Source organism: Petromyzon marinus, chromosome 9 (genome assembly GCF_048934315.1).
Source record: "Petromyzon marinus isolate PM22_M1 ecotype Great Lakes invasive population chromosome 9, UKy_Petmar_22M1.pri1.0, whole genome shotgun sequence".
NCBI lineage: Eukaryota > Metazoa > Chordata > Hyperoartia > Petromyzontiformes > Petromyzontidae > Petromyzon > Petromyzon marinus.
In genome coordinates this window covers 15985230-16010583 of record NC_133675.1, presented here as the reverse complement: position 1 = coordinate 16010583, position 25354 = coordinate 15985230, and the positions used below count along the sequence as shown (strand labels likewise).

The following is a 25354-nucleotide window of genomic DNA, read 5'->3' as shown; positions in this document are numbered from 1 at the left end:
TATACTGTCTGCTTCTTATTGTGTTAATTATATTTTCCACGACGAAGCTAATGATTATATTGTCACGTATTTTACAGTTTTGCGTCAAACTAGGACCCACATCTAACACAGAGGATCCTTGCCTCGAAACATCTGGCAGTTCACCAGCGTCGGTTTAAGCAAAGCTGACTGTGCTGATGAAACACTTGAAGGTCAAAACTGGGCCAGGGGTTGCTTGTTTCAAACCACTGCTGCTGAAAATTCGCTCCATGAAGGCCGTGTGGCCAATCGATTGTGTAAACTAAATAATTGTATTCTTCATCTGCAGAGACAAAAGACATGGGAAGGAAGCTTATTGTCTGCTTATTCATTGTGTTACTTATATTCTCCACAATGACGCAAATTATTATTTCGTGCTGCGTATCATATTAGACGACATCAGCAGTCTCAGACCAGCCGGTAACAATGAACAAAAACAAAAGTACAATTTTCATGTGACAACAAAAAAACAGTGGAGAGATAAAGGAATAAATCTATCAGCAGAGCAATTTAGATGTGCAGATAAACAGTTGTATAAGGGAGGCCTGTTGAAGAGATAACAGACGCAACTCTTCCATGCCTCTTCCACGGTCATTCCTCGGGACGTGACAAGATTGCTGTCTGTGAGGGCACCTTGATGGGCATGTACTTTGTGCTGTGAATCCAACAGTATGAATAAACCCAACTTTCCTGTAGATCTAATCAAATCATTATCAGTGGTTTTCCTCTGCAGAGGCCGGCGCCCGCTGTAAGAATGTGGAATTTGCACGACCGGCTCAGGGCCGCACCACGCTCATTTGAGCAGGGAGGAGTTGTGACTTGCAAAGAAAATTTTGAGATGTTTGTTCCTCCGGTGGGTTGAATTGTACTGGATATAACTTCTATACAAGCAGGCACTCTCAGCCACGTGTGGGCAATTTTTGTTCACGTTTTATTTAATTTTTTTCACCAGGTAAGGCCCACTGAGCTTCATAGCTCTTTTTGAGAAGCGAGCTGGCCACAAATTATAGTTTAACGACGTGGCTTATCATCATGTGGTAATTTATAGCAGCCAAATTATCTAAACGCACGTTGATTTTGAATGTAGAGGGAAAAAGCCGAGAACCCCAATTAAAGCCGCTGGAATGCGATTTGCCATTGCGTGGGATCTTACACGTCCACAAAGAACCAGAAAAGAGAGCCGGGTTGGTGTCTCCAACTAAGGTGCAAGATGCATTGGTAATTTAACCTGAAGACACATTTCATATTCCTGAGGGATGGGATCGACGGAGGAACCCTCGGGTGAGAAGGTTACAGCTACACCGCAGCACGTGCCTTTGCCCTTCACCCCACCGTGTGCTCATCCCTGCGCCCTGCATGCCAACGTAAAAGCCTCTTTGACATGCCACAAGCGATCGCGCATCTAGACGTGCCAGCCGCACGCCGCTTTGCGGAGGACTTTTCAGCGATTTTTGTTCACAAAGCCCCGGGAATATACGGCCAATGTTATAATAATACAAGAGTCATTCTTTATGTACCCAGAGAAGCCTCGACGATTTTCAGGCAGGGTCTTGCTTGAAATGATTGGCCGATTTATTAGAGGTGTCTTTGCTTGCAGGAGACATGTAAATGTCCAGAGAAAAGCTGCACGTATGAGGAGATAACACAAGATCTGGCACAGGTTTCCTACCTACTTAGGGTACTGCTTCCTACAGGCTTTGCTTTGCCCTGTAGATAGGTGCCTCACACACAATGACTCCACCAACCCTGCACTCATCTTGCTGGATGACAGACGCGTGCCGCCAACACACAGCTCAGGATCTGACTTTGCCACTTTGCGCCAGGCCTCCGTTACACTTTAGAATTAGCTTGACGTTCGATGATTATGGCAGTCTGGTGATGACAAACGATGTCCGTACGTGTGTACTCTGTCGAAGTCAAAGGGTCTTCCTGCTCGAATCAGTGGGGTAGCACTCATCTCCATAGGCAACCCCAGGCGATGATGGAAATTACACATTCTCTTGACAGGGACCAGTCTTACCACAAGATGAACACCGTATTCTTGGTTCTTTCAGTAAAGTCACGTTTCTCTTCAACGTGACTTTACCAACAGAACCAAGAATATGAATCACTGCAGTCACGAAAGCTTTAAATCAAAAGATGAACACCGTTGAGTTCCAACAAATTGGACCCCCAAACAGAGATCTGAACTCTCAGCCTTAATAATTGCGGGTCAATTGCTTTAACCACAATGCCACGCTGATTGGAAACAATCAAATTCATTTTAAGAATGCTGTCCTTTGAACTGCCGCATTAAAAACATGTTTCACTGAAGGAATTCATTCTAGCAGGGCGTTGCAGCACAGCATGCTTTAGTCAGGCCCGTAGTATTGGGTGATTGATTAACACTGTTGCGTGTGACCTGCACTAATTGCATAAACTGCACCTGACCTTGTATACTTCAGCTGGATGTCGGGGAGACAGAGAGCAGGTAATTAAAGCTCTGGGCTCCGTTATCGTTTCATGTTTCACCGACAACCTCATAGAGCCTTTAAGGCAAAGCCAAACAGTATCATCATGGCCCGCCAACCTGATTAATGTTTAAATGGTTGGTTACCTTAGGTTACCAACATCTACATTGTGATTGAGTTAGAGCGTACTTTGGTTTCCCCCCCGTGCACAGTTAAGACCACAAGCAAAGCTTGGAATCCAATGTGTTGCTGACACACAGTTACGCATTTCCATATGGTGCCTGGATAGCCTAACATCACGCTCGCCTCTCACCCCGGCTGTGACTGTGTTTGGATTCATAAAAGCAACTTGCTTCACCGCCTTTCAAACTTTTTTTTTGACCGAATAAAAAATGCACGACTAAAGGCCAAAAAATATTCATCACGGTTAGATGATGTATGTTTCAATTCTGGTAACTAAAAGTGGTACAGTGATTTAATTGATTTATTTTCAGTGACCATACTTAAGTGATTTGTCCCCTTGACAAATGGATTTGTCAAGCACAGAGTAAAACTGCTGGCCAGGCCTGATTCATGGCTTCCCAAAGTACAGAGCCATGCTAATTCGGTAATTATTCTCAGTTATTATTTTTATTGCCTTGTTTATTTCCTGATTTAAACATTGGCCGAACATGTTTTTTAGGTTATCATGTTCTGGAAATGCTTTTTCTTCACGTGGAAACTGTGTCATTGTATTAACATATCCCTTAAATCTTAATGATGCATAATTAATTATGCCTCATTCGATTTAGCCAGTGATTCCATTCACACGACCGAGATGCATGTGCCCGAGCACATGCTTCAATCCAATCATTTAAATAAGACCCACTCATTGTCTCGTAAACGCACCACAAGACTCGCTCATAAATGTACCATTAATATTATACGAGCCAAATGCAAATAAATGATCGTACGTTTTCAAGGGCAGGATGCAAGCGTGCGGGGGCAGGAGATGGTTTCGTTTTTAATGTTGTAATGTACATCGTGGAGGATGTTGTGAGACGGTTCAGAATCATCATGTTCGAATAAACAATTTAATTTTTGAAGACAATGCAAGTTCAAATTCCTGTTGAGGGTTCACACAGCTTATCATCCCGACAGGGTCGATAATACGAAGGCGTTGATCGTTTGAGGCCAGCAGTGATTGACCTCGATGGAGAGTATCCCCCTACGATGGGATTGTGGAATTTCCTCGACTGGCCGAGGCTGGCAACTGCGATGAGAGTCTCGCGAGGACTTTGTTCTGAGAGCAGGGATGTATGCAGGCTCTTCTGACTGGGCCATTCACTCTGTCTAGGCATGGGAACTGCTTGGGAAGATCCTTCATCCAGCAGTGGATATATCGTGGCTGACAGTGATGATTACTTTTTACGAGCTTGCTTTCGTGTTTTTATATCTGTCTACGTTAACGTAAAACGCATTGCTCGTTCAATGATCGTGAGTAAAATAGCTTTCGCCAACGCTTCAGGCCTTCGGCGTGCGTGAATGGGAGAGGATTCCCGTTGTGTCCATCGGGACACCGTCCCGTGTGTGTGCACGCTCACGCACGACCTTGAGGCCTTCTGCCACAAACCCACTGGAAACATTCGTTGCATTTCATTGAAACTTTTTTTTGTCACGAGTCTAAAGTTTTGAACCATCTGGCCCATAGAGATCAAAACCTGCCCGCCTTTGTCGAGGGCTTGTCTACTTCTCTCTGTATTACCGTCTGTTTCACCTCAACAAGTCTTCCTTATGTTATCGCACTTAATCCAGCCGCATATGATTTCCTGCTGTCAGAACCGCTTGGCCACTGAGCCCCGCGAAGAGGCAGCAGCAGCAGCGGGGATCGGCGTGAGGAGGCACGCAGGGCTGGCTGTGACAGTGACCTGCGGCAGCAGTCGCCTGCAGAGGGAGGAGTGGCGAGCGGGGTGACGGTGGACAGCGTGGGAGAGGGCGAGACGGCGGGAGAGCGAAGACGAAGGGGGCGCCGTGAGAAGAGCAACACGAGGATGAGAGGGGGAGAAAGATAAATAGACGACGAGGTAGTCAGCGAGGGGAAATGACTAGTTGGAGTGTGGGAGGCAGGGAGATTTAGAGCGTGGAAGGAACGGTCTAGATATGGGAGGGAGATAAGACGGGTACAAGTATGTATTGTGCTGAACTTTGCATCCAAGAGAGAATGAGTACAAGGGGACATTGTCAAAGGGAGGGAATCGGCTGGGTGAAGCAGCTGGATGAGGAGATGATCAATTGCAGGGATTTACCTCGACTTACGTTCAAGATGAAACACATTATTAGTATTTGCTGCTGCTGCTGCAGTGGGGCACAAGCGTCAATAAGAAAACCACTCAACACGTCTTTGTCAAGAACACCCTGGCCCGCAAAAAGTAACGAGTGTGTCAAAATCAACAGAATTGTTTGACCGATCTTCCCTTTTTATGTTTTACTGCATTTGGACTCGTTTTGCAGCAATTAATATTACAAGGTTTACTTTCTGTGGTGTTATATTTCACGCATTTTGTAAATTGCAAGACTGACTTATAGCATATGCAACTTTCAGCTGTGTTTGGGGAGGTTTTTCAGAGGGACCTGCATTGTACATCAATAATAATGATAACATCTATAATATTAACTGTGCCCTTTCAATACTATTTGGGACAAATGTGACATCACAGACTGTGTGACACCGCACAACATCTGGCAGATATCACAGTCTCATTTGTATTGGTTCACTTTTATATTCTCTGCATAAACAGTTATGGAGAAATTATCAATCTCTTCGCTTACACACACACACGTTCACACCAACTGATGCAAATAGTCAAGAGGCAACTTTAAGATTCCCAGGGTTAAATGATAGTCTCTGAGGCTCACAGAGCCAGACTAAGGCAACTTTTGAGTTCCTAGGGTTCAGCGTGAATTCAAAGTTTAATACTGAACTCCGTGAATAATACTAAGGCCCCTTTAGACGTCTTATGTTAAAATGTTAATACTCAAGACTCTGAAAGCCACTGTTCAAAGAAGCAGAGATGTGTAAACCCACATATTATACATGAATATATATGATGGATGGAGGATGATGATTAATTATGCTGATTAACGAAAGGAGTCAAGTTGCTTCTCTCCCGTGTTGCTGCTCCTATCAATGCTTTTGGCCCGTGCTCACCGGGTTGTGTCGCGCGTGTGCAGCTGCTGCAGGCGAAGGTGCAGCGGCTGGAGCAGCTGGTGCAGATCAAGGATGCACGCATCGCCGAGCTGACGAAGACACCACCTCCGGCGCCAGATCGTCGCCCTGCCAAGAGATGATGACATCGATGATTCTTACAACTTCCCTGCCGCTGGGTAGCAGCTCGGCAGTCAATGCCCTCGCCACTCAGCCAGTTTGCACAGCATTGACAGTTCATTTAGCACAGTGGCCTAGTAATTTATACAAGGAATTACCAAAGCGGCAAACGCTACACGCTAAGCTGATTGACACGTAGGGCAACGTGACATCGTGGGAATATTCAGATGCCATGAGGTCTAAATGTGTGTAATCAGAGCATGTATTCGTGTTTTGCCTTGGTCCTGCACATTGCTCTTTTCTCAGCTGATAGAGATTTATATTGGCTAAAAATGATGAAAACGTGAATTACTCAAAGTGTCTCTTGTAATGTAATGTGGATACGAAACACTTGATATATTCTGTAAACGAAGGTATACAATGCGTAATTTAAAATGTTGTCACATGTAATGAATAATAAAATGACTTCCCACAATGACGAATGCTCCAGCCTTATCCTTGGAAGAGTTTAGAGTGAACCTGCACATACGTGCTTGGTGAGAGGCGGGCGTCGTGGCACAAGCTGGTAACGTATGTTGGACTTCTTTTGCAATGTACGTAGTCAACCGCGCTAATTGGAGGTGTTAATTCAGCACAAGGAGGTAATTGACCATTTTGGAGTCAAGGACTGGAGGTTTGTCTCGATTTATGAGACGCCTGGATGTCCTCCGTGGAGATAAGAGCGATGAGACAAGTTCATTCGCAGATACCAGATGGATTGTTGATGCAACAATTGATCCATGATCATGAGAGGTGGTGGTGGCAACAAGGGGGAGCCGTCAGCAGCGGATTGATCGTGGCTAATGGTGATGATGAAACACGCTTAGCTGTGAGGTGGGCCATGAGATGGAGCATTAGATTTATCGAATCTGTCTTTATTGACCTTTGGGCAACGTCTGCTCTGTATGCGTGCACTTTCTCCAGGTACTTCCCTTCCCTTCCAGGTGCAAAACACTTTTTGAAAAATTAACTGGCCAAACAATTCCAAATGAAGGACCCTCGTGAAAAAGAGTTGCGATTAAATGAGGCTCTTGTGGTTGAACAAATAAAATTAATTATGTTAATATACTTGGTTTTATTAAAGCCGAAGCACAGGTATTATGTTGGTGGACACGAAGGCTGCCTCACACGTAACCTTTGGGCCAAGGGACAATGTTTTTCAAGTAGTTCAGCCGATACTAATTGTTGTGTGTGCATGATTTCTACTTATCTTTCGAATAATTACATCGCGCCTTATTTCAAGGCGACTTGCTAACAACATATATAATTGTATATACGGTGATAGTGGTTAAAATAAAGATTGGGGTTATTTCAAGTTGTGGCGTCGTGATGGTGACAGTACAGCAGGCGGGAGTGGCTAAGGAGGGGAAGTGATAGGGATAGTGATGGTAGTTGGGGTAGTGATCGGGGTGAGTGATCGGGGTTGGGGTCGTGATTGGGGTGAGTGATAAGGGTTGGGGTAGTGATCGGGGTGAGTGATCGGGGTTGGGGTAGTGATCGGGGTGAGTGATCGGTGTTGGGGTTGGTTTGGTCAGCTGGCACAGCTGTGCCTGCTGACACCAGCCAGAAGATTAGCATAGAGGGAACCAGTCACCTTTACAGCTAAAGAACATATCATTTTTGGAATGTGGCATCTGTTGTAGCGGGTTATGAAATGGACTACGATTTGCTGTATGGCTTGATGTCAATTTCACAATTGCTATGTAGGTGTACACAAAATGCAGAATAAATCCAGAGCACAGCATTCAAGCCACATGATCGGGTTTTCCTGGCACATTTAGATTGTTTGTGACCTTGTGCATGGGGAAGTAGTGCAGGAGGCAGAGCAGCCTCGCGACGACTTCCTCCAGCCAGGGCACGCATCGGCATTGCGTTCAGCCGCGCGCCGCCTTCCCTTCAATTATTGATGTGCGTCTTATCCATTTCGGGTTTTTTTTGTTCGTGGCATTGAGCACAACAGTTGTGCCGTTCAACCCACGACAGAGTGGGGGGAGGGGGGGAGGAGGGAGGGAGAGGCCAGGCGGTGTGTTGGGGAGATAGCAAAATGTCCGTAAGCTGTGCCAGAAGATAACAACCGTCTGTCAGCATCTGGGGACGTTCAGGTCTGTCGGCGGCGATGGGACGTTTGCCCAAAGGGGGGTCACGCAAGCGGTAGTGCGCTGCAGGCGAACGGCTCCGCCGTTCTCTTGAAGTCTCGGAACGTTGCGATGCGCGCTCGACAGCATTCGTTCGTGTCTGGAAGTGCGCTTTCCTGCTGTATAGCGAGAACAGAAAAGATGCAGAGGATGTCGTGAGACCAGACAAGTGGGCTGCAACCACAACAGCCCACTGCGATGGGAAACGTGATATTGCCATGCAATCAACAAAGCTCTTGTGGTCTGAAGTGGCCTGTTCAGAATGTGTGAGAAATCTGATCCGAACAGCATGAGCCATACATTATGCTGTTAGTGATCTGCCAGCTGTTGCTGGCGGTGCTTCATTAAACGTTTGACATCATTTTGTACCAGTGCCGAGGCATACTGGAAACCGTAGTTCGTAGTGTTGTTAAAACAGCGTTGTCAATCCACTGCTGGATGAGGGCCTACCCATAACCAGGCGGGTCTAGGGGGTTATTTGACCATACTTTCACCGTGTTGGTCAGTTCGCTGTGGGAAGTCAAAAGTGAGTTTCTGTTGTGTAACTGATCTCTTCCATGGGGATGTGGACTTGCCACCACTGGCTCAGGCCTGCTCACTGCACCATGGCTCACGTAAGCAGACGAGAGACAGGTTGACCTTCGAAACAATATTTAATGTCCCAGCGTGACATGGCACCCTGGCAAAAGAGACATCAACTAGAACTCCTCTGGAACTATAAATGGCACTTTAACAGCTACAGTATGTGCATTCGGCAGCGTGTGTCATTGATTTGCTCCACCATCACAATATTGTAAGCCTTAAAGGCTCATTAAAATTGAGTTGAAATAAACTTACTTGTTAGCTCAGTATTGATTGGGCTAAAAATCATCAAATCTATTTTACTCCCCTTTCCCAAGATTAATCTCCAACCCAAGATGAAACGAGAACCCGATTTAAACTCACTTGGGAGGCCACCACGCCAGAGAAGACTCTCCATCAGCTGACTCGGGACTCTGAGAGGGCAAAGAATTTTCCCTCTAAGCCATCCTGCTATCTCTGAAATTTGGCTAATAATGCAGTATTGTTAAAATCGCATTGTTCATTCTTAATGCAAGTTTTTTTAAACAGGACCTTAGCCGATCGTGATTTTATTGAGCATTAACAAGAAAATTATGAGGACTCTATTGCATTATAACTTATTTGCAAGGTTTAGTTATTGCGAGGTTGATTTGGAATAAAAATGTGCATGGCAATTAGATAACATAAATTGCTTCGTAACTGATTGTCTTGTTTTAAGTAACACAATTGTTTGGCGAAGGGCTTGGAGAGGCTTTCATCCAGCAGTGGACTGATCAAGGCCGATGATGATCTATTTTGTCCCAAGAGCATAGTTATTTAACAGGTTGACTTTTGTGTGTGGATATGCATTTGTCAAGTGCGTTAGTACAGCTGTGTCGGTACGCCATAACTGGGACAAAGGGTTGACAGAGGTTATGAAGACAAATCAACTTCTTTCAATATTGGAGAATCCCTGCTCCATGTATTCTCCAACAAAAGTTATTTTTATATATCGTGCATAATAAGGCTTTTGTGTATGGGCAGAGACCCCAAACACAATATCGAGCGTGCCCCCTGGGAAATTCCGAAGAAGGAACTTTCTTGGCCTCAGGACTGTGCTTGTTAGCTTCACTTCTTATTTGGCATCGTTGCTTGTACCAACCCTGCTGCGTTCATCAAGTAAAAGCATAGTGAATGGTATCAAACCCGATTTATGCATTCTATGCAGAAAACGCGTTTCCGTTTAGACTTCACCCGGGCCCGCCCAGTTGCCTGCTTCATGCCACGGCTGCTGTCAGAGCACGGGGATTGTAAATGGCTTTTGTTGTTGTTGTTTTGTTGTTGTTGTTGAGAGATTTACTTGCCACCATCGCCCCTGAGGAGCAGCTGACAAGAGCCGCTGGGACTTTTAAAAGCCAGCAACGTAGGAATTAACTAAATCGGTCGTGTCCTGCTCCTAAACAACTTGGGATAATCCAAATTTGATCAATACATTTGACTTTCTTTTTTAATATAACAGTCATGCCAATTGTATCTATGCAGGGCGCAAAGCGTAACAAATGTTGGATAGCTTTATACAATAAAACCAAAACCTTCTTCTTGCACGGCAAAGTAAGGATGTTGCAGTCAGTGAGCCATCATCCTCCAGCGCCCTGTCGTATGAAGTCCATATCTTTGCAAATAATTTCAGCTGCGCACATAAGAGACTCGCATCTGCCAAAGGATGCCTAGGAGTTAGACTATACGAAATTAAATGCAAAATCAAACTATACTTTGTTTGCGTGCAGTCATCAATTATTCGACTGAGACAAAATTTGCCACATTTTAGAACTTGGGTTTTAATCAAAGTGACTGTCACAAACGGATTGAACGTTTGAAAAGTGTTTGGGCGTGATCAGAGAAATCTCACGCGCAATTTTTTTTCAGACTTAGAGGGAGTTTAACCACCCAGCCCCCAACAATATCCAGGGACCCAAAACAAATTCACCAACATGCCACCAATACTTGTAAAATAACCAAAAAGAGTAAAAAATATATATATTCGTAAACAGAAAATGTCAAAGGGGCCACAATAGTCCTGCCGCGGAGATGTGAAGGCAGTGCCGGATGAAGCTAGTACGGGGCCTGTAGCATATGTTATAAAGGGGCCCTAAATATAAAAAAACCTAAATATTAAAACACAAAGTTTTAACTTGCATTGTAAAGGAATTGTATTTTTTAATTTGCTATAAGCCAGATAATACGACAAATCGCTAATCTTAAACACCCAGTCGTTCATAAAAGTTGAAGGCGGTATAGCACTATAGTAATTGGAGGTGGTATAGCACTATAGTAATAGAGCAAGTGCAGAATCACTGAACCGGAATTGATAGCTTGAAAGCATTTATCGCGGGGCCCTTGAAAGTGCGGGGCCCGTAGCTACTACACGTGTAGCTACTATACGTGTAGCTACTACACGTGTAGCTACTACAAAAGTAGCTACACGTGTAGCTACTTTTGCTCCTAGGATAATCCGGCACTCTGTGAAGGGGATTTCTTTGTTGCCTCGCCACCTCATCACTTCCCATTCACAATCAGAGGATATGTTTTCCAGTTGTACCACCACCTCACCAGTTTTTACACAGCCGCATGCTTAACCAGAGACTGCCATCAGAGACGAGACTTCTGTCCGCGTGAGTGCCTCTCCCTCGCTCTCTACGCGTTTGCTCTCCGGCGTGAACTTTGTGCTCTTCCCAAGCTCGGTCTCTCAACCCTGGAGACCTGCTTGGCCTCTGCCCGAGAGGTCTCTTTGTTTTTCCGCTCGGCTTGGACCGCTAAAATCAAATACAGATGAAAACATTGGTCATTCCCCGCGTTGGTTATACTGTAGATTCGCCCGTTGCGACGGTTAAGTGTGAGCCCAATGCAGAGGAAGACCACGTCTCTCCGTTCAACTTACGCTCGGTCAGCCCTTCCGTGACAAGACGCAATCGAAGTGTCTTCAGTCAGTCTCGGGACGTTCCTTATTGGCAACACGGCTCCGGATTTCGTCGGCCAAGCTCGACTTTGCTTTGTTTCACCGGGGAGGTGAGAATTCGAGAGACCAGCGCTGGGGTTTCATTTGCACGAGTGACCTGGGGTCATCAACAGCACAAAAATGACAACAACAAAAAACAAAGTAGATCAATGAGGTGAAGCAAAATTAGAACAAAAACTAAAATTAAAAAGTTAAAGTATCACACGAGGAATTGAACAATTTTTTAAACAGATCTCGATGTTAAATCTACGATATCTATTCCATTCACCGCAGTGCAGATTACCTCCAGATATACCACAGCCCAAATGACAAAACTAAGCTACAGGAACATGAAACAGATATAGGTTGACTATATTTATAAACCACATGGTATTGGAAGGTTAGGTACAGGCATAATGTAACGCACTGGTTTAAAGCCCCATATTCTAGGAGTAAACTATTTTTTTTTCAAGGACCAATCAGCCTTGTCGATTCTTTGGGTCAACAATCCTTTAGGACGCAATTTATCCACTTTGGGTTTATCTACAATACAGATCCCTCGACAAGAAGTCGGGACAACTCATGAAAAGTTCTTCCCAGCAACAAACGACAGTAATAATAAAACACGACATATGCCTTTTACATTCTTTACGCCAAATTTGGAGCACATTTCCTCACCGCGACGTGGGCATTCGCCACTTGAAACATCGAGACGCTGCGCGGTCGTGTGTCGTTTACGTTTTACCGAGAAATCTCATTGGCTTCGTGAAAAACTGCGAATAAACGAGCACACGTGCTTTTTGATTGTTTTGGCTAACATCAAAAAAGGGGATTGTTGGGTCTTTCGCTTTCAGCCGAATTTTTTTGCGTTACCATTTTGACTTCTATCGGTTCATCCGTGGTTGGTGAATCAGTGCGGGCAGAAGTTGCGTCGATGCCAGCCACGGTTCGCTCAATGCGCGTACGACATCCAGACGGAGACTGTAACAATGGGAGGCCCCTAGACACAGGACAGAGAGGCAGACACCCAATCGGGCAAAGTGGAGTGAAATCTAATCAAAATGTATATATTTTTAAATCTAATATCCTTAATGCTTTCGGGGGCCAAAACGCGGATATAGCGGAGCTTGATAACTGAATGTTTGTTTTCTTGTTATATTTAATGGCCTAAATGGAAATGTTGCAAAGGTTGCCAAATAATTTTTTTGGTTTTCCATTTGGCTTTGCTCAAAAAAGCACGACGAGGAATAGAGAGAGGGCATAGAGGCGGCAGGGAAACGAATCGAGGTGAACAATTAGGTTTCAAAGCCTCCGCATCCATTAGCATCTCTAATGGATGAAACGTCGCGGCATGCAGCATCAGTGTGCAGCGCGAGGCGAGTAAGTGCTTATTGACACTTGGGGGGGGGTGGGAAATTGCCCTGTGCCCAGAATGAAAATGAAGCGAGCGCAAGAAAGCGAGGCATTGTGGAGACTGCACATTCCTACCAATCACCGAGCATGAATTTGTTTAATTATTTTGTTTAATCACATCTAAAAGTCAACATATTTTATATATGTTTTAGACCTCATTGGGAGGCCTTCGGAGTAAACCAAAGCACAGCAATGTAAGCTATATGTGAAGGTCTAACGCAACAACGAAAAACGTGATAAAAGAACAACGTTTATAAGCAGAGGGAGGGAGAGATACACTCTTGAATGTAGCGGTTCTTTTTGACAAAGCAGACGAGAGGGGGAACAAGCACCAAAGGCGAAGTAGTCAAGCGGCGGTGGCTTTCATGAGCGGCGAGTAAAATATCCCATGGAAAGGCGGCCATGGGCGTGCCGCGTGGGGTGGTGGTGGTGGTGGCGCGTGTGTGACCCCTGCCCTCTGCTGGTCGCTACCGCTCTCACAGGCACAAGAACCACGGATTAACGGGGGGGGGGGGGGAGGCACTCCTGCCTCCGTTCCGTCTCCTTGGAGGCGCATTCCCCTCTTCTACAGCGCGGTACGAACAAAATAGCAGACCAGTGTGCAACAGGACAGACACAAGACTCCCCCACCGCGGTTAAGAATGGTTCGGGAAGAGAAGACGTGACGGGTAGCGGTGGATCTGTGCTTGAGTGCTGCTCGGGCTGGGGTCCTTCGCCCTGGATGCTAAAGCGGCAGGGTGACCTCCTCGCATTCGGCAGCATCCGAGGCACCGTTTACCTGGGTCGCTCAGTAATGGTGCCCGGCTTTGTAACGTCGTCAAACTTGCAACACTAACGCAGCTGTGACCGGGTGCTTAATTCCCTCTCTGCACTGCTTTTGTCACGCTTCGGAAGCCGGTGCCAGGGTGCGTCCCTGTCCAAGAAGCTTCCTCAGGGGGGCTCACGCGCCTCTGAGAGGCGTGGCGTGAACATGGATAGGTAGTTCGCAAACCCAATTAGTCACTGCACTGATTTCACATCAGTGGGTTATGCGGCATCTCCACTGATCTTGTCTGGGTCAGATATCAAGCCTTTCGAGGAAAAGAATGTGTGCATGGAAGCACAGGCCTCCTTCACCTTGAATTGCAGCTCCTTCAGGCTGAGCGTTAGCATCACTCACATGCAGTGATGCCTTGGGATTGCCTCGAATGGCTGAGGGCCGTCGGTGGAGATAGGGGCCACTCTCATTTCACTTGTACTCTGCAACTTGTCCCAAGCGGTGTTCCTCAAGGTGCTTTGCTTTGCGAGGAAAGTGTGAAACAGACACACACACAAATATACAGTACCAGTGGATTTACAAGGTTGAATGTATATTTATCTAATCTAGGGATCTAAGCGCATTTTGATTTTCACAGCGGTGGTGAAAAATACGTTTGCAAAATGTGCAGAAGTGTATGAGCTGCATCCCGAAAAAATAATTTACTCGAAAACTTAAAACACTGCTCCAGATAGGCGCGACAAGGTTAAGGTTGGTGCGAGCCTGCTGAAGATTGTTTCGATAATTTTGGTGCATTTTTTTCCAAATGGTAGGCCACTTTGTTGAGCTATCATTTTTTGACCAGGCAAAGCCCACTGAAGTTCACACCTCAGTGGGCTTTGCCTGCGAGGATGGTGATGGTTTAGTTGTATTTCTATGTGTTTGGGTGATTTGCTTAGCTTGCTTGTACTTTGCACGACTATCGTGTTTGATATTGTTTGTAGTTGTAACGTTCTTATCCGCCCCTACTGGACATCTGTGAAAAAAGAGCTTCATAGCTCATCGGATTCTTCCTCCAGTCTAAATAAATGTTCTGATTCTGCTTGGCTAATTCTCTCCGCAGCTGGTGATGGGCTCGTGGTACTGCACACACGCGGCTGCTGCTGCTGCTGCTGCAGTGTCACACCTCATGCACAGCAGCGCTGTATATTTGCTGCAGTGCAGTCATGAGTGTGTGTGTGTGGGAGCGGTGGCGTAGTGGTTAGCGCTACGCTGCGCTACGAACCCGGCGACCCGAGTTCAATTCTCGCTCACGGTCACCAACAGCGGTGACGATTATCTGAACCGATCATGGGCCTCTCCTAGGTCGACTCAGCCTCAAATTAGTACCTGGCGCGATGTGCAAACATCGCCACTGGGGAGACAAAGGCGGCCGGGCGTGGTGTTGGCCACCCATCCCCTTTGTGTGCCGTGCAAGCCTTCATAGGTGCTCGCTAACAGCACTTGCCCCAACAGTCTGTTACAGGCTATACGGGGGATCTTTGTCTTTGCTTCGTGTGCTGCTGAGAGCCCTCCAATAAAATGTATGTGGGTTGTAAATTGCAAGTGTTAGAGGAACTATAACAGAGGGCCCTTTTATAGCCCCGATGTGCCGTGTGGATTGTTCATCAGTGGCGGCGTTTGCAGTGGCTGTGAGCACTGTATAGAACGATGGGGAAACGAGGCCAAGTTGGAATTTTAAGCCGGTTTCCACCTTTGCCAAACAACTAATTCATACATTCTCAAATTAAATTAAAACACTCAAAGCACTGCCTTAAAATAAAATATATATAACCGACAATGTGCTGGCCAATGGCCCTTATTCTTCACGTGCTCTGAGTTGTTAATTGTGCTTGTGCATCGCTACCACCGCAGCAGCATTGCCAGTCACTTCTCTCACATTCGTCATCTATTGGACAATGCCGTTTTTGAGAGAGAGAGAGAAACATTAAATGTTTTCATTGAACTGTTTTGCGGTTACAAATAGAATTTTCCTAAAAAATATGTTGTGTTTACTGTTTGTGTCATGATAGCAACTCGATGAACGCCCCAACGTTGAGTCAACGTTCTGGTTGGAACCGTTGGCCCGACGTTGGTCCAACATTGGGCCACGGTTGATCTCACGTTGGTGCTACGTTGGACCAACGTTGATCTAAAGTTGGACCAAAGTTCCACGCTTCCTAGGGAAACAACAGCACACATTTCCGACTGACCTACGACCGTTTACGGTGTATTTTCGAAAAAACATTTCAAAGTTGCATTGTCCACGTCGCACTGCAGCTGTGATTATATTCACAACAGATTGTGCCTGTAAAACTGTTTTACAGTCGATTCGTATGTGTTACATGTGAGTCTTGCAGCCCAGCAGGGGAGACATTCACCAAACTCCCAAAGAGACTCGACGCTTGAAGGGAATATTTACATCACATTTCAAGGATGGGGGCCGGGGGTGGTTATTACTTCTTTCGGCTAAAAGTAAAATTATGGCACGGGCCTGGCTGCTCAGATTTTGTTTCTCCATGAGCGTCTCTTCTCGGTTACAAAGGACAATTGTTAAGAGAGCCATTGCATTTGGACCACATTTGTAATTTGCACTTCAATTATTTTCACAATATTAATTCACAAATGCGTCCCGCGGAAAATCGGATAAATATAATGCGGACAGAAGATGCGCACACCCACTGCAGGCCACGTGCACGCATTGCAGTAATCAACGCCGTGGTCTGTTCACGTGCAGCGGTGGGGTTGCCGGAGGCTCCGGGCATCATGCTCTGGTGCTCTGAGCAGGTAATGTGGCAGGACCATGGAACACAGCCAAACCTCCAACCAAATGAAAAGGGCGAACAAATTTCAATAAAAAACCCCCGCATTTTAAATGTATTTGTTCGCCGGGGGGCCCGAAGGTTAATACCCTGTGTCGGAGTGCCGAGCCAACGCTGCTAAGATTGTGGGTGTCACGGCCCATGGCTCCTACTTGATTTAAGTGCCCAGGCTTCCTTTCTGTATGGAGGAATCTCAACAGGCCAGTGTGTGGGTGTGTGTTCGAGCGGTTATATGTCGATATTGTAAAGCGTTTGAGAAGTCGGATTAACAGGTCAACCATGGCGGTGGTGGTCGCCTCCTTTGAGAGGCCTGAGAAAGTGGTGAAAATGTTACATTCATATGGCCAGTTGCTGTTCACAATCGCTACTGCCGGGAACGGAAGTTTAAACTATTTTCAGATTAAGAAGCTCCAAGTACGAAACGTCGGACATCAAGCCAAACAACAATGTAATGCTCACCTACAAACAAGTCTAAATAGTTACACCACCAGTAAGCTGCACAGTACCTCCAGCCATCACCTTTACTGCAATTTCCTCCAATGGGAAAAATGCATCATGATCATCATCATCATCATCAACAGCCATGCTCAAATCGCAGCTGGATGAAGGCCTCCCCAAGCTTCTGCGATGTAATGATCTATCTGATACCCGCACACGAGCTCATGTCATCGTGCCGCTTTATTGGTGGACGTCCTTTTGGACGCGTCCCATTCCTTGGATCCCACTGCATCGTTCCTCTTGACCATCGACTCTCTATCCTCGCCAGCCACGTGTCCTGCCCCAAGCTCTTAAATTCACGAACAGTTTGGGGTGCGCCATTAACGCGTAATGAGTTCTTCACGTTCATCGCTCAGAGTGCATTTGTTCCGCGATAAGGTCTTCTCAAATTCTTTCCGGTTCGGTCTTCCCTCGCCTCCGGCCCCCTGGTGGTGGTGTTGCAGGGCAAGCGGTGCTATGTCATGGGGAAAAGCCCCGAGGCCATTTGGGCCACCTCTGCCCTGTTCGATTTGTATCGATCCCGAACGGGAGCGTTCAGGAGTTGGTGATGACGATGGTGAAAATGTAACGCGAGCAATCCTTGTGTCACCAAACATCTGCGCGCTTGATCGCCGTCAAATCGCCGTCAACCATCGCTCTCCGATGGCAGCGATTAGTTCTAAGTGGCGGCGACTGATGACGGCTCAGAGATCTCAATGTACTCTGTTGGGCATTGGGAGTAATGAGATTATTTTCTATCATATAATTGGAGAAAGAGCCTATACTGCACAGACATCATTGTGCAGACTCAGCATTGTCCAGACACCATTGTGTCGTGTCTAGACTCGACGGGCGTGAGCGGGGGTAAATTTCGGTCGTTTAACTGATTAAGGCGGCGAATGCTTTTAGCAAACCCGACTCGATCGAGGAACAGTGACTCCGAGAGACGGCCGTGCAAGACGTGCGCGCGTGAGTATCTGCCGGCGCATGACTGCCCGCACTGGGGGCTGGGTATGAATCTTGATGTGAGGCTTTCGTGACTGCAGGAATCCATACTCTTTGGTTCTTTCGGTAAAGTCACGTAGGTAGAAAAATAATAGCTCAAGACGTTTCGATCGCAACACAAGCAATCGTCATCAAGTGGGACAACCACAGCAAGAAAAAAACTGATGTGGTTGTCCCACCTGATGACGATTGCTTGCGTTGCGATCGAAACGTCTTGAGCTATTATTTTTCTACCTACGTGGGTTGAGTATGATCGACAGAGGCACGGAGAATCAGGACGATGATGCTGAGTGTTGTATGCCCGTGCTTGTGCATTAAGAGACGTGTGAATGTCTAATCTGGGTCTTAAGGCCACGCTTCTGTCGGATAACAAAAAAACAAACACCACATTCGTCAAAAACACTGCCCAAATGGAGCAAAATTAAAGCGAAAGGTCGATATGATGCCGCTCATGACACCACCGAATTAGATCTACCGTGGGTCAAGCGACATCACCCCAAAGAGTCTAGCTGTCCTGCTCTCTGCTCAAACGAGCAATCAAAGCGGCGGTACTTTTCTAAATAGTTTCCCTGAGTCAGTCTCTTCTTAATAGGTCGGTCACTGATGACTTCCCACAAAATAACACTCAATTATAAAGTCCAGGAGGGTGACAGGCTGAGGCTTACCTGACAGGGATTTGACCCTGTGAGTAATGTCACCCTTTTACAACCCTTACCACTTGGAAACCAAACAAGACAAACAGACTATTTGTCTCCATGTACCTGTCTCTCCACGTCAACAAAAACACGTGTTTTACCCGACCCATGAGGCCCACCCACCCGCCCCGTCTGAGCCATAACACCAGCAGCAGTGACTCCGTGCCGTTCAGTGGCCGATCCACGCCCCCCCTCCACCCTCCCCTCTGCATTGGTCGCGCGTGCACAGTCAGGCGGCGGCGGCAGCAGCAGGCGGCCGTCAGCCCACACCCCCGGCCCTCAAATCCATCGTATGCACACACACAGAGACATATTCCCATATGCAGCTCTGCTCACCCAATAAACGTGGCAGAGACTATCAAGAGGCTCTCACATAGTCAAAGGGAAATGGATAGATTTTCACCATTAAATGTGCAGTGTAGTGCCGATTGTTGCTGACCGCTTGGCATTTTGACGCCTTCAGCCTGCGCTCAGCAACAATGATAAACCCAAAGCTCTTGTAATTATTTTTCAAGTATCACCTACTCTCTTGAAGGTAACGTATTATCCTTATGATTATCCTGCAATGACTGTAACCACTGTCATATGTATTTACTATTACTCTCTATATGTGTCCACGTTATGGGAGTAATTATTATTCCTTGTGAGTGTGGGGAACCGAGGACTCTATCGACCGGCACGCCGCGCGTGCGATTTAAAGCGGCCTCCATCGATCGCCAACTGTGCTGATGAGCCAACTCGCACTGAACTCAATCTGCGCGCACCGTGCACAGAGACAGACGCTACGTACGCATCCTTTCCCCGTCCACTCCGACCTTCCCTCGTGCTTCATCAACGCTCCACGAACTTCCACGTCCACTGCCCCCACCACCCATCCCACCACGCGCCCTGGCAACCCCCCGGTCCAAAATCGCGAAGCGATTGCCTCATCGTTGTCGTTTGTGCATCCTCTTAATTTGTCCGCGATTCTCCTAGAGGGAGGCCGCTCGTCAAAAATAAACATAGGGGTTCCTCGTCTCTCAACTTCGCGGTTTGACATTTTCAAGGGTCTAATGCGATGCTGCGTCATCATGCTGAGCCTGACCGAGATCCTGCGCTTGAATCGTTGGCTCCCACCTGCGCTCACGTGCGATGCGTTTCATGGTCACAGTTCAGTCCACCCGAGGGATCTTGAAAAGTCGTCGTCTCAAAGTGCCCGCGTACTCACAAGAGCTCGGCCCATCCGTAGCTGCGTTGGTCGGCACTGCCAGAGCAAAGGACACAACCCGAGCGGGCCCAACCCTTGCCACTCTATTCACTGCTCTCAAGGGCAACGTTCTAAAGAGCAAGATGTATACCCTGAGAGGACGTCAGACCTGTGATGGCATTGCCAAGTTGTTCCCCCGGTGCACGATCTGGCTGTGGCACCATAGCGGTGTGCGACTTGAGAGAGAGAAAGAGATTTTAAAAAAACACACACACGACTTCAATCTGTAAAACTGCCAACCACACGATTGTGATAGAGCCGTAACGTACCAGCATCATCTCTGCCTTGACGTAGACGAGACGCCCATCGCAACTGGGTGGCTGTGGGAGGAGGGCAGTGGGGGTTGAGCGAGGGGGGGAGGGTTGCAAGGGCTCTCTGCATGGGGGAGCGAGTCTGGGCCCAGCTCCCGGCTGGAAATGAGATGTGGGAACACGGCGAGACAATTCTATCGGAGCTGCAAGGCGGCCGCGCTGATGGGGGGGAGAGGGGGAGAAAATCCAAGCTGTAAATAGAACATAGATTTTGTTAAAAGCAATCATGATGTCCTCACGTCGTAAATAAGCACATAAATAAATTACGCAAATATCAATGCAATCTTTTAAAGGTTGCACGGACATTTGCAGTGTTTCGCCTTATTTTATAGATGTGCGATTTCGAATGCTTTCCATACTGCGTGAATGCTAATATCCTAACACCCTCTGGTAGCTCGTAGAACGTGCAGTACATACCAGTGGTGTGCTCAGAGTGTCTCCATTCACAGCAGTGGAAATTCGGCATTCCCATAACAGAAACCGGTACCATTCATAAAGTGATATGACTAATTTCATGACCCCCCCAGATATTAGATGAGCGTTTAAAACGTCTGATCAGGGATTGAACATGAAACTCCAATGTTACCTTTGTCTTAAACAGTAATCCTCATCCCTTATGCTATTCAAATTATGCACTAACTGCCTATCATCATATCATCATCACATCACACATGCTATCATGGAGCAAGTGTGTGTTTCTCCGTTTACTGTCCGGATTTTTTAAAGCCCATTTTTGAGCACATAAAATGAGTGTAACACGAATATTTAAAGAAACATTGAATTTATATACATTTCAAAATGTGAGCATTTTCTTGTATGTTATTTTTTTAATGCTTAGCTTCTTAGAAAGATATTATAAATGTTGGAATTATTTCGTCATAGGCGGTTCTTGTGAAACGCACTCAAACTTTAAAGCTGGATGCAGTGGCAAACTCACCTCCAATGAGCACGGTTGGCTACGTACGGTGCGACAGAAGTTCAACATACATGCAATACATATATATAATCCAGCAATGGGGGAGCCAGGCGTGGTACAGCATGCAGATATCTGCCGGCCTACGGTGTGGCCTCCAGGTGGTAGTGCCGGAAGGGGGTTGCTGATCTTTCTGTGTGGATGTTTAAATCCATCCTCTCTGGATGTTCGTATGTATGCGTGGGCTTTTCTTCCCCCACATAATACCCTCGTTTGAGAATGTGTGAATGTGTGAAACAATCTAATGCAGGACCCTCCAGAAAGAGTCGTGAGACTCAGTCTAGCTGTCCTGTTCTCTGCTCAAACGAGCAATAAAAGTGGCGGCACTTTTCTAATTAGTTTCTCTGAGTCAGTCTCTTCGTAATAGGTCGGTCACTGATGACTTCACACAAAATAACACTCGTATTATAAAGTCCAGGGGGGTGATAGGCTGAGGCTTACCTGACAGGGATTTGACCCTGTGAGTAATGTCACCCTTTTACAACCCTTACCACTTGGAAACCAAACTAGGCAAGCAGACTATGTGTCTCCATGTACCTGTCTCTCCACGTCAACAAAAACACGTGTTTTACTCGACCCATGAGGCCCACCCACCCGCCCGTCTGAGCCATAGTTCCAGCAGTATTGACTCAGTACAAGGTAACTCTGGACCAGTCTCGACATGCAGCGTCTCATCAGCACAGTCGACGCGAGCAAACTGCAAGACGTAATAGACCAAGGACGCTCCCGTTAACATGTGGGGTCCGAGTCCAGTGCTAAATGATACAACGCATAACGCCTGGAATCCAGTTTTAGCATACCAATGAGCCTGGCCCATTCCCAGGCCCGAATGTGTGCGGTAGAAGCGTGGGAGTTTGGGCCTCGCAACTCGCCGTGTACCCCGATTCCCTAGGATCGCCATGCTCCACGAGGTCGCTACTATTCATTACAGCGCGTTTCGCAGTGAATCAAATGGAGAGCAATTTTTTTTGACATTAAGGTTCCGCTAATTATATCACGGCCGACGTAATAATAACAACATTATTTGCTAGGCTAATTAGGCAGGCGATAAGGAGTGTAGGCTCGGAATTGCCTCGTTTCTTCGCCCACCACAGACCCCATCGGTTCCGGCTATAATTGGCTTTCATTTACCTTGACATCAGCAGATTTGCGATGAACCACCCGATGACAGGAGGAGACAGGCGAATATTTTTATTTTGTATTTCACCAGCATTGGGCATTACGTTTTTTTTTTTTATGTGTGTGCTAATGAAGTGAAAAACATTGTTGTACGAATAGGATCAATGGAGTTTACAAACAATGCAATTGAGATCACATGAAAAAACAATAGCCAAAAAGGTTTGACCTTTGAATCGAATCTCGACCAAAAGTTGTGACAATTTATGAAATTGGTGAGGTGTGAATTATTGTCGATTCGTAAGGGGCTTATACTTACATGTCTAATGCAGACTGTTTGCAACTTTCAGAACCTGCTGAGCACCCATTAACCTTTAACGATGCCTGTGGATCGCAGGATGAGAATCACTGCTGCAGTTATCAGTGGGGTCACCATTGAAGCTCGTAGCGTGGAGTTGATGGCTCGATTCTCAAATCTGCTCAGTGATGTCTGTGAGCAATGGCCAGAGGACGACATCTGAAAACTCTCAAATAACAGTCAGCATCATGCGTAAGAGTCTGCCGTGGTATGCAGCAATGGCACTGCCCTGTACCTGTCAACCCCTTATCAGTGCCCTATCTTGTTACAGACCGATTCAGACCTTATTGGTCACCCCGTGCCCTTATAAATCTCAACGTTCATCCTACAAAGCCCCATCACAAGGGAGAAACACAAACAAATAGACAACATTGTTTTGCCCGTATTGAAACGGCTTTACGCCGTATGGACCTGAAAACTCAATCTCCCTGTACAAGAATGCTTGTGGTAAACGGTTGATGGGTTTGCTGCCCCAAATCACAACTCCTGCCTCGTGTCGTTATCTTTGCAAGATAGACAACCACCTTGGGCCTGCAACCAGTTAAATAAAGGGCAGGTCAAGTCAACCCAAAAGCGTCTGCCTGTAAAAACGAGTAATGAGGGAATGGTCATCGCCTACGGCTGCCGTTGAACAGTGGTGTTAATTTGACATGAATATCCCTAGAACAATTAGAACTATCGGCGCTGACCTACAACAAAGCGGTTCACTAACTTTATCAAACCAAGGTGTGATTCTTTTGAGTCGACAGCTGACGAAAATTTGTAATAATAAACACCGCTTTCGCTTTGAGGTGGTTTAAATCTAAAGGTGAGCAGTATTATTATTATTATTTGCTTATGTATTACTTTATGCTGATACATTACCCCACGCCTCAATATCTCTGAGCAGCCTGACACTGATCCACGTGCTTTATGAGTCCACTTTTTAATTCATGCAGCCATGCATCGCTCCTTTCACGCTGCGTTAAAATTACAGTCTCCGAGTTACGCACGTAATACAAAATGAGACTATTTATCAGCACGGATTTAACAGAAATGACAACGCCCCACCTGCCACACCAGTCTCCACCAGCAACAACCTGCCAATCAAGAGGCGAACGTTGGCGTGTGGCCGCATCTAAACGAATGCTGCCTGCTGCATGTGTTTTATTTTATGCGTTTCATACCTCATGTCGAGCCCCGCCCCTTTATATTTATGCTCCACCCCTAAGTCCTCATACCCCACCCCTTCTAGATTTGAAGCTTTCGTGACTGCAAGGATCCATACTCTTTGGTTCTATTTGGTAAAGTCACGTTGGTTAAAAATAAAACAACAAAAATCACGACGTTTCGGCCACAACACAAGTGGCCTTCATCAGGTGAAGGGACCAAACTGTCCAGAGGACAGCGTTGGAGTGAAGACAGCAAGCCCAGGTCGCGTCCTTTAAGCTGTGGGGGGAAAAAATGCCCCCCCCCCCCACCGCGTCTCTCTTTGGACCTCCCTGCGCCTTTCCTTTTTAGGACCTGCCCCATCTTCTTCTTCAGGCCCCTCCCCCTTTCTCTTTAGGCCCCACCCCTTTCTTTCGGACACGTGGCATTGGGTTTTGTTGAATGTTGTTTATACTTTGGGTGTGTCGGGAAGCCGTCCCTTGAGTCTCAATACTAATTATCAGAATATTTCTGGTTTGGGACAATTATTACTTTTGTGCATAGAAGATTGGGGGGGGGGGGGGAGGGGAACAACTCAAATTCCACTCAAATAACAAATTGCATACAGCGGGCATGAACTTGTAAAATATTTAATTACTGCACGGATGTTCGCATGCATTTATTGTGAGCAAAAAAAAAAACCTCGATGTGAATAGATGAATGATTGCAGCCCTATCCTGCAGGCATTCTATGGGTTGGGCCTCAAGCGCATCACGGATGCATCTCCGTGTGATCCACCAACCCCGCCGCAGCAGGCTGCATTGCAGGCATCTGCCACCATTCCCAGACCTTGCCGCTCGGCCACCGCTACCCTGAGCCACCGGGAGTTTTATTCTTGATCTGGGCACCCAAAACGCAATGGCACTGCGAGACGGACTCTCAAGGGGTTGTTTGGTATCACCGGGGCACAGAGGCTCGGTGCAGAGTCACGATGAGTGGTACTGCTAAGGGGAAACAAAAAATAACATTTCCTAAACTCATTAACCTTGAGTCTTTCTGATGCCTGGTGTTTTTTTTCATTCTGTTCTGTTTCAATGTAAAGTCATTCCTGTTACAGTACCAACTGTAAAACGAGGACAGTATTCTAAGCTGTTGGGCATCGTTTTGCACTGTGCGTTGAACTTCTTTCGCACCGCACGTAGCCAACCGTGCACATCGGAGGTGTCCCTGCTGATGCGGCGCGCACTTCGAATGCTATCGAGGGTGTCAGTAAAAAAGCGAAGGGGGTTATGTTATGCAACGGAGCAGCTGATGCTAAGATTGTGATGTGCACGCACGGGCTGTAGACTCTGCTGCTGTGTCCTTGAGTGGCCCTAAACGCCAACCACCCCTCCAAACCCCCCTCGCTCTCCCGCATCACCATCTCCCTCCACCACCCCTCAGCACCCCCCTTCCTCCGACAGAATTTAATTATTATTTTAAACGATGTCTTCAGTTGGTACATTTCAAATGCGCAAATCACGCTATGGAGCTATTACACACCGTGACCTTCGT

At 46.6% G+C, this 25354-nt stretch overlaps 1 protein-coding gene and 1 long non-coding RNA gene across 6 annotated transcripts in view; one reads left to right on the top strand and one right to left on the bottom strand.

Moving 5' to 3' along the window:
* SPEF1 (sperm flagellar 1) overlaps positions 1-6250 on the top strand; it is a 49337-nt gene extending 43087 nt beyond the window's left edge. For both annotated transcript variants that reach the window (XM_032950279.2, XM_032950278.2), the window contains exon 7: positions 5679-6250. Coding sequence is in view for 1 of the 2 variants with exons in the window: in XM_032950278.2 (XP_032806169.2) it covers positions 5679-5795 (117 nt within the window). In the remaining variant the exon portion in view is untranslated. The remainder of the gene's footprint in view (positions 1-5678) is intronic.
* The window catches only part of LOC116940446 (uncharacterized), a 60596-nt gene extending 38835 nt beyond the window's left edge, over positions 1-21761 (bottom strand). Inside the window, exons 1-6 of one of the 4 annotated variants that reach the window (XR_004402541.2) lie at positions 20184-21760; positions 14054-14172; positions 12355-12481; positions 11425-11599; positions 7887-8065; positions 5656-5781 (exon numbers count right to left, since the gene is read on the bottom strand). This is a non-coding gene — a long non-coding RNA (uncharacterized LOC116940446). Of the gene's footprint in view, positions 1-5655; positions 5782-7886; positions 8066-11096; positions 11600-12354; positions 12482-14053; positions 14173-20183 lie in introns of all 4 variants that reach the window. The other 3 variants (XR_004402542.2, XR_012941357.1, XR_004402540.2) reach the window with 3 other exon arrangements.
* Between the last annotated feature and the right edge of the window lie 3593 nt (positions 21762-25354).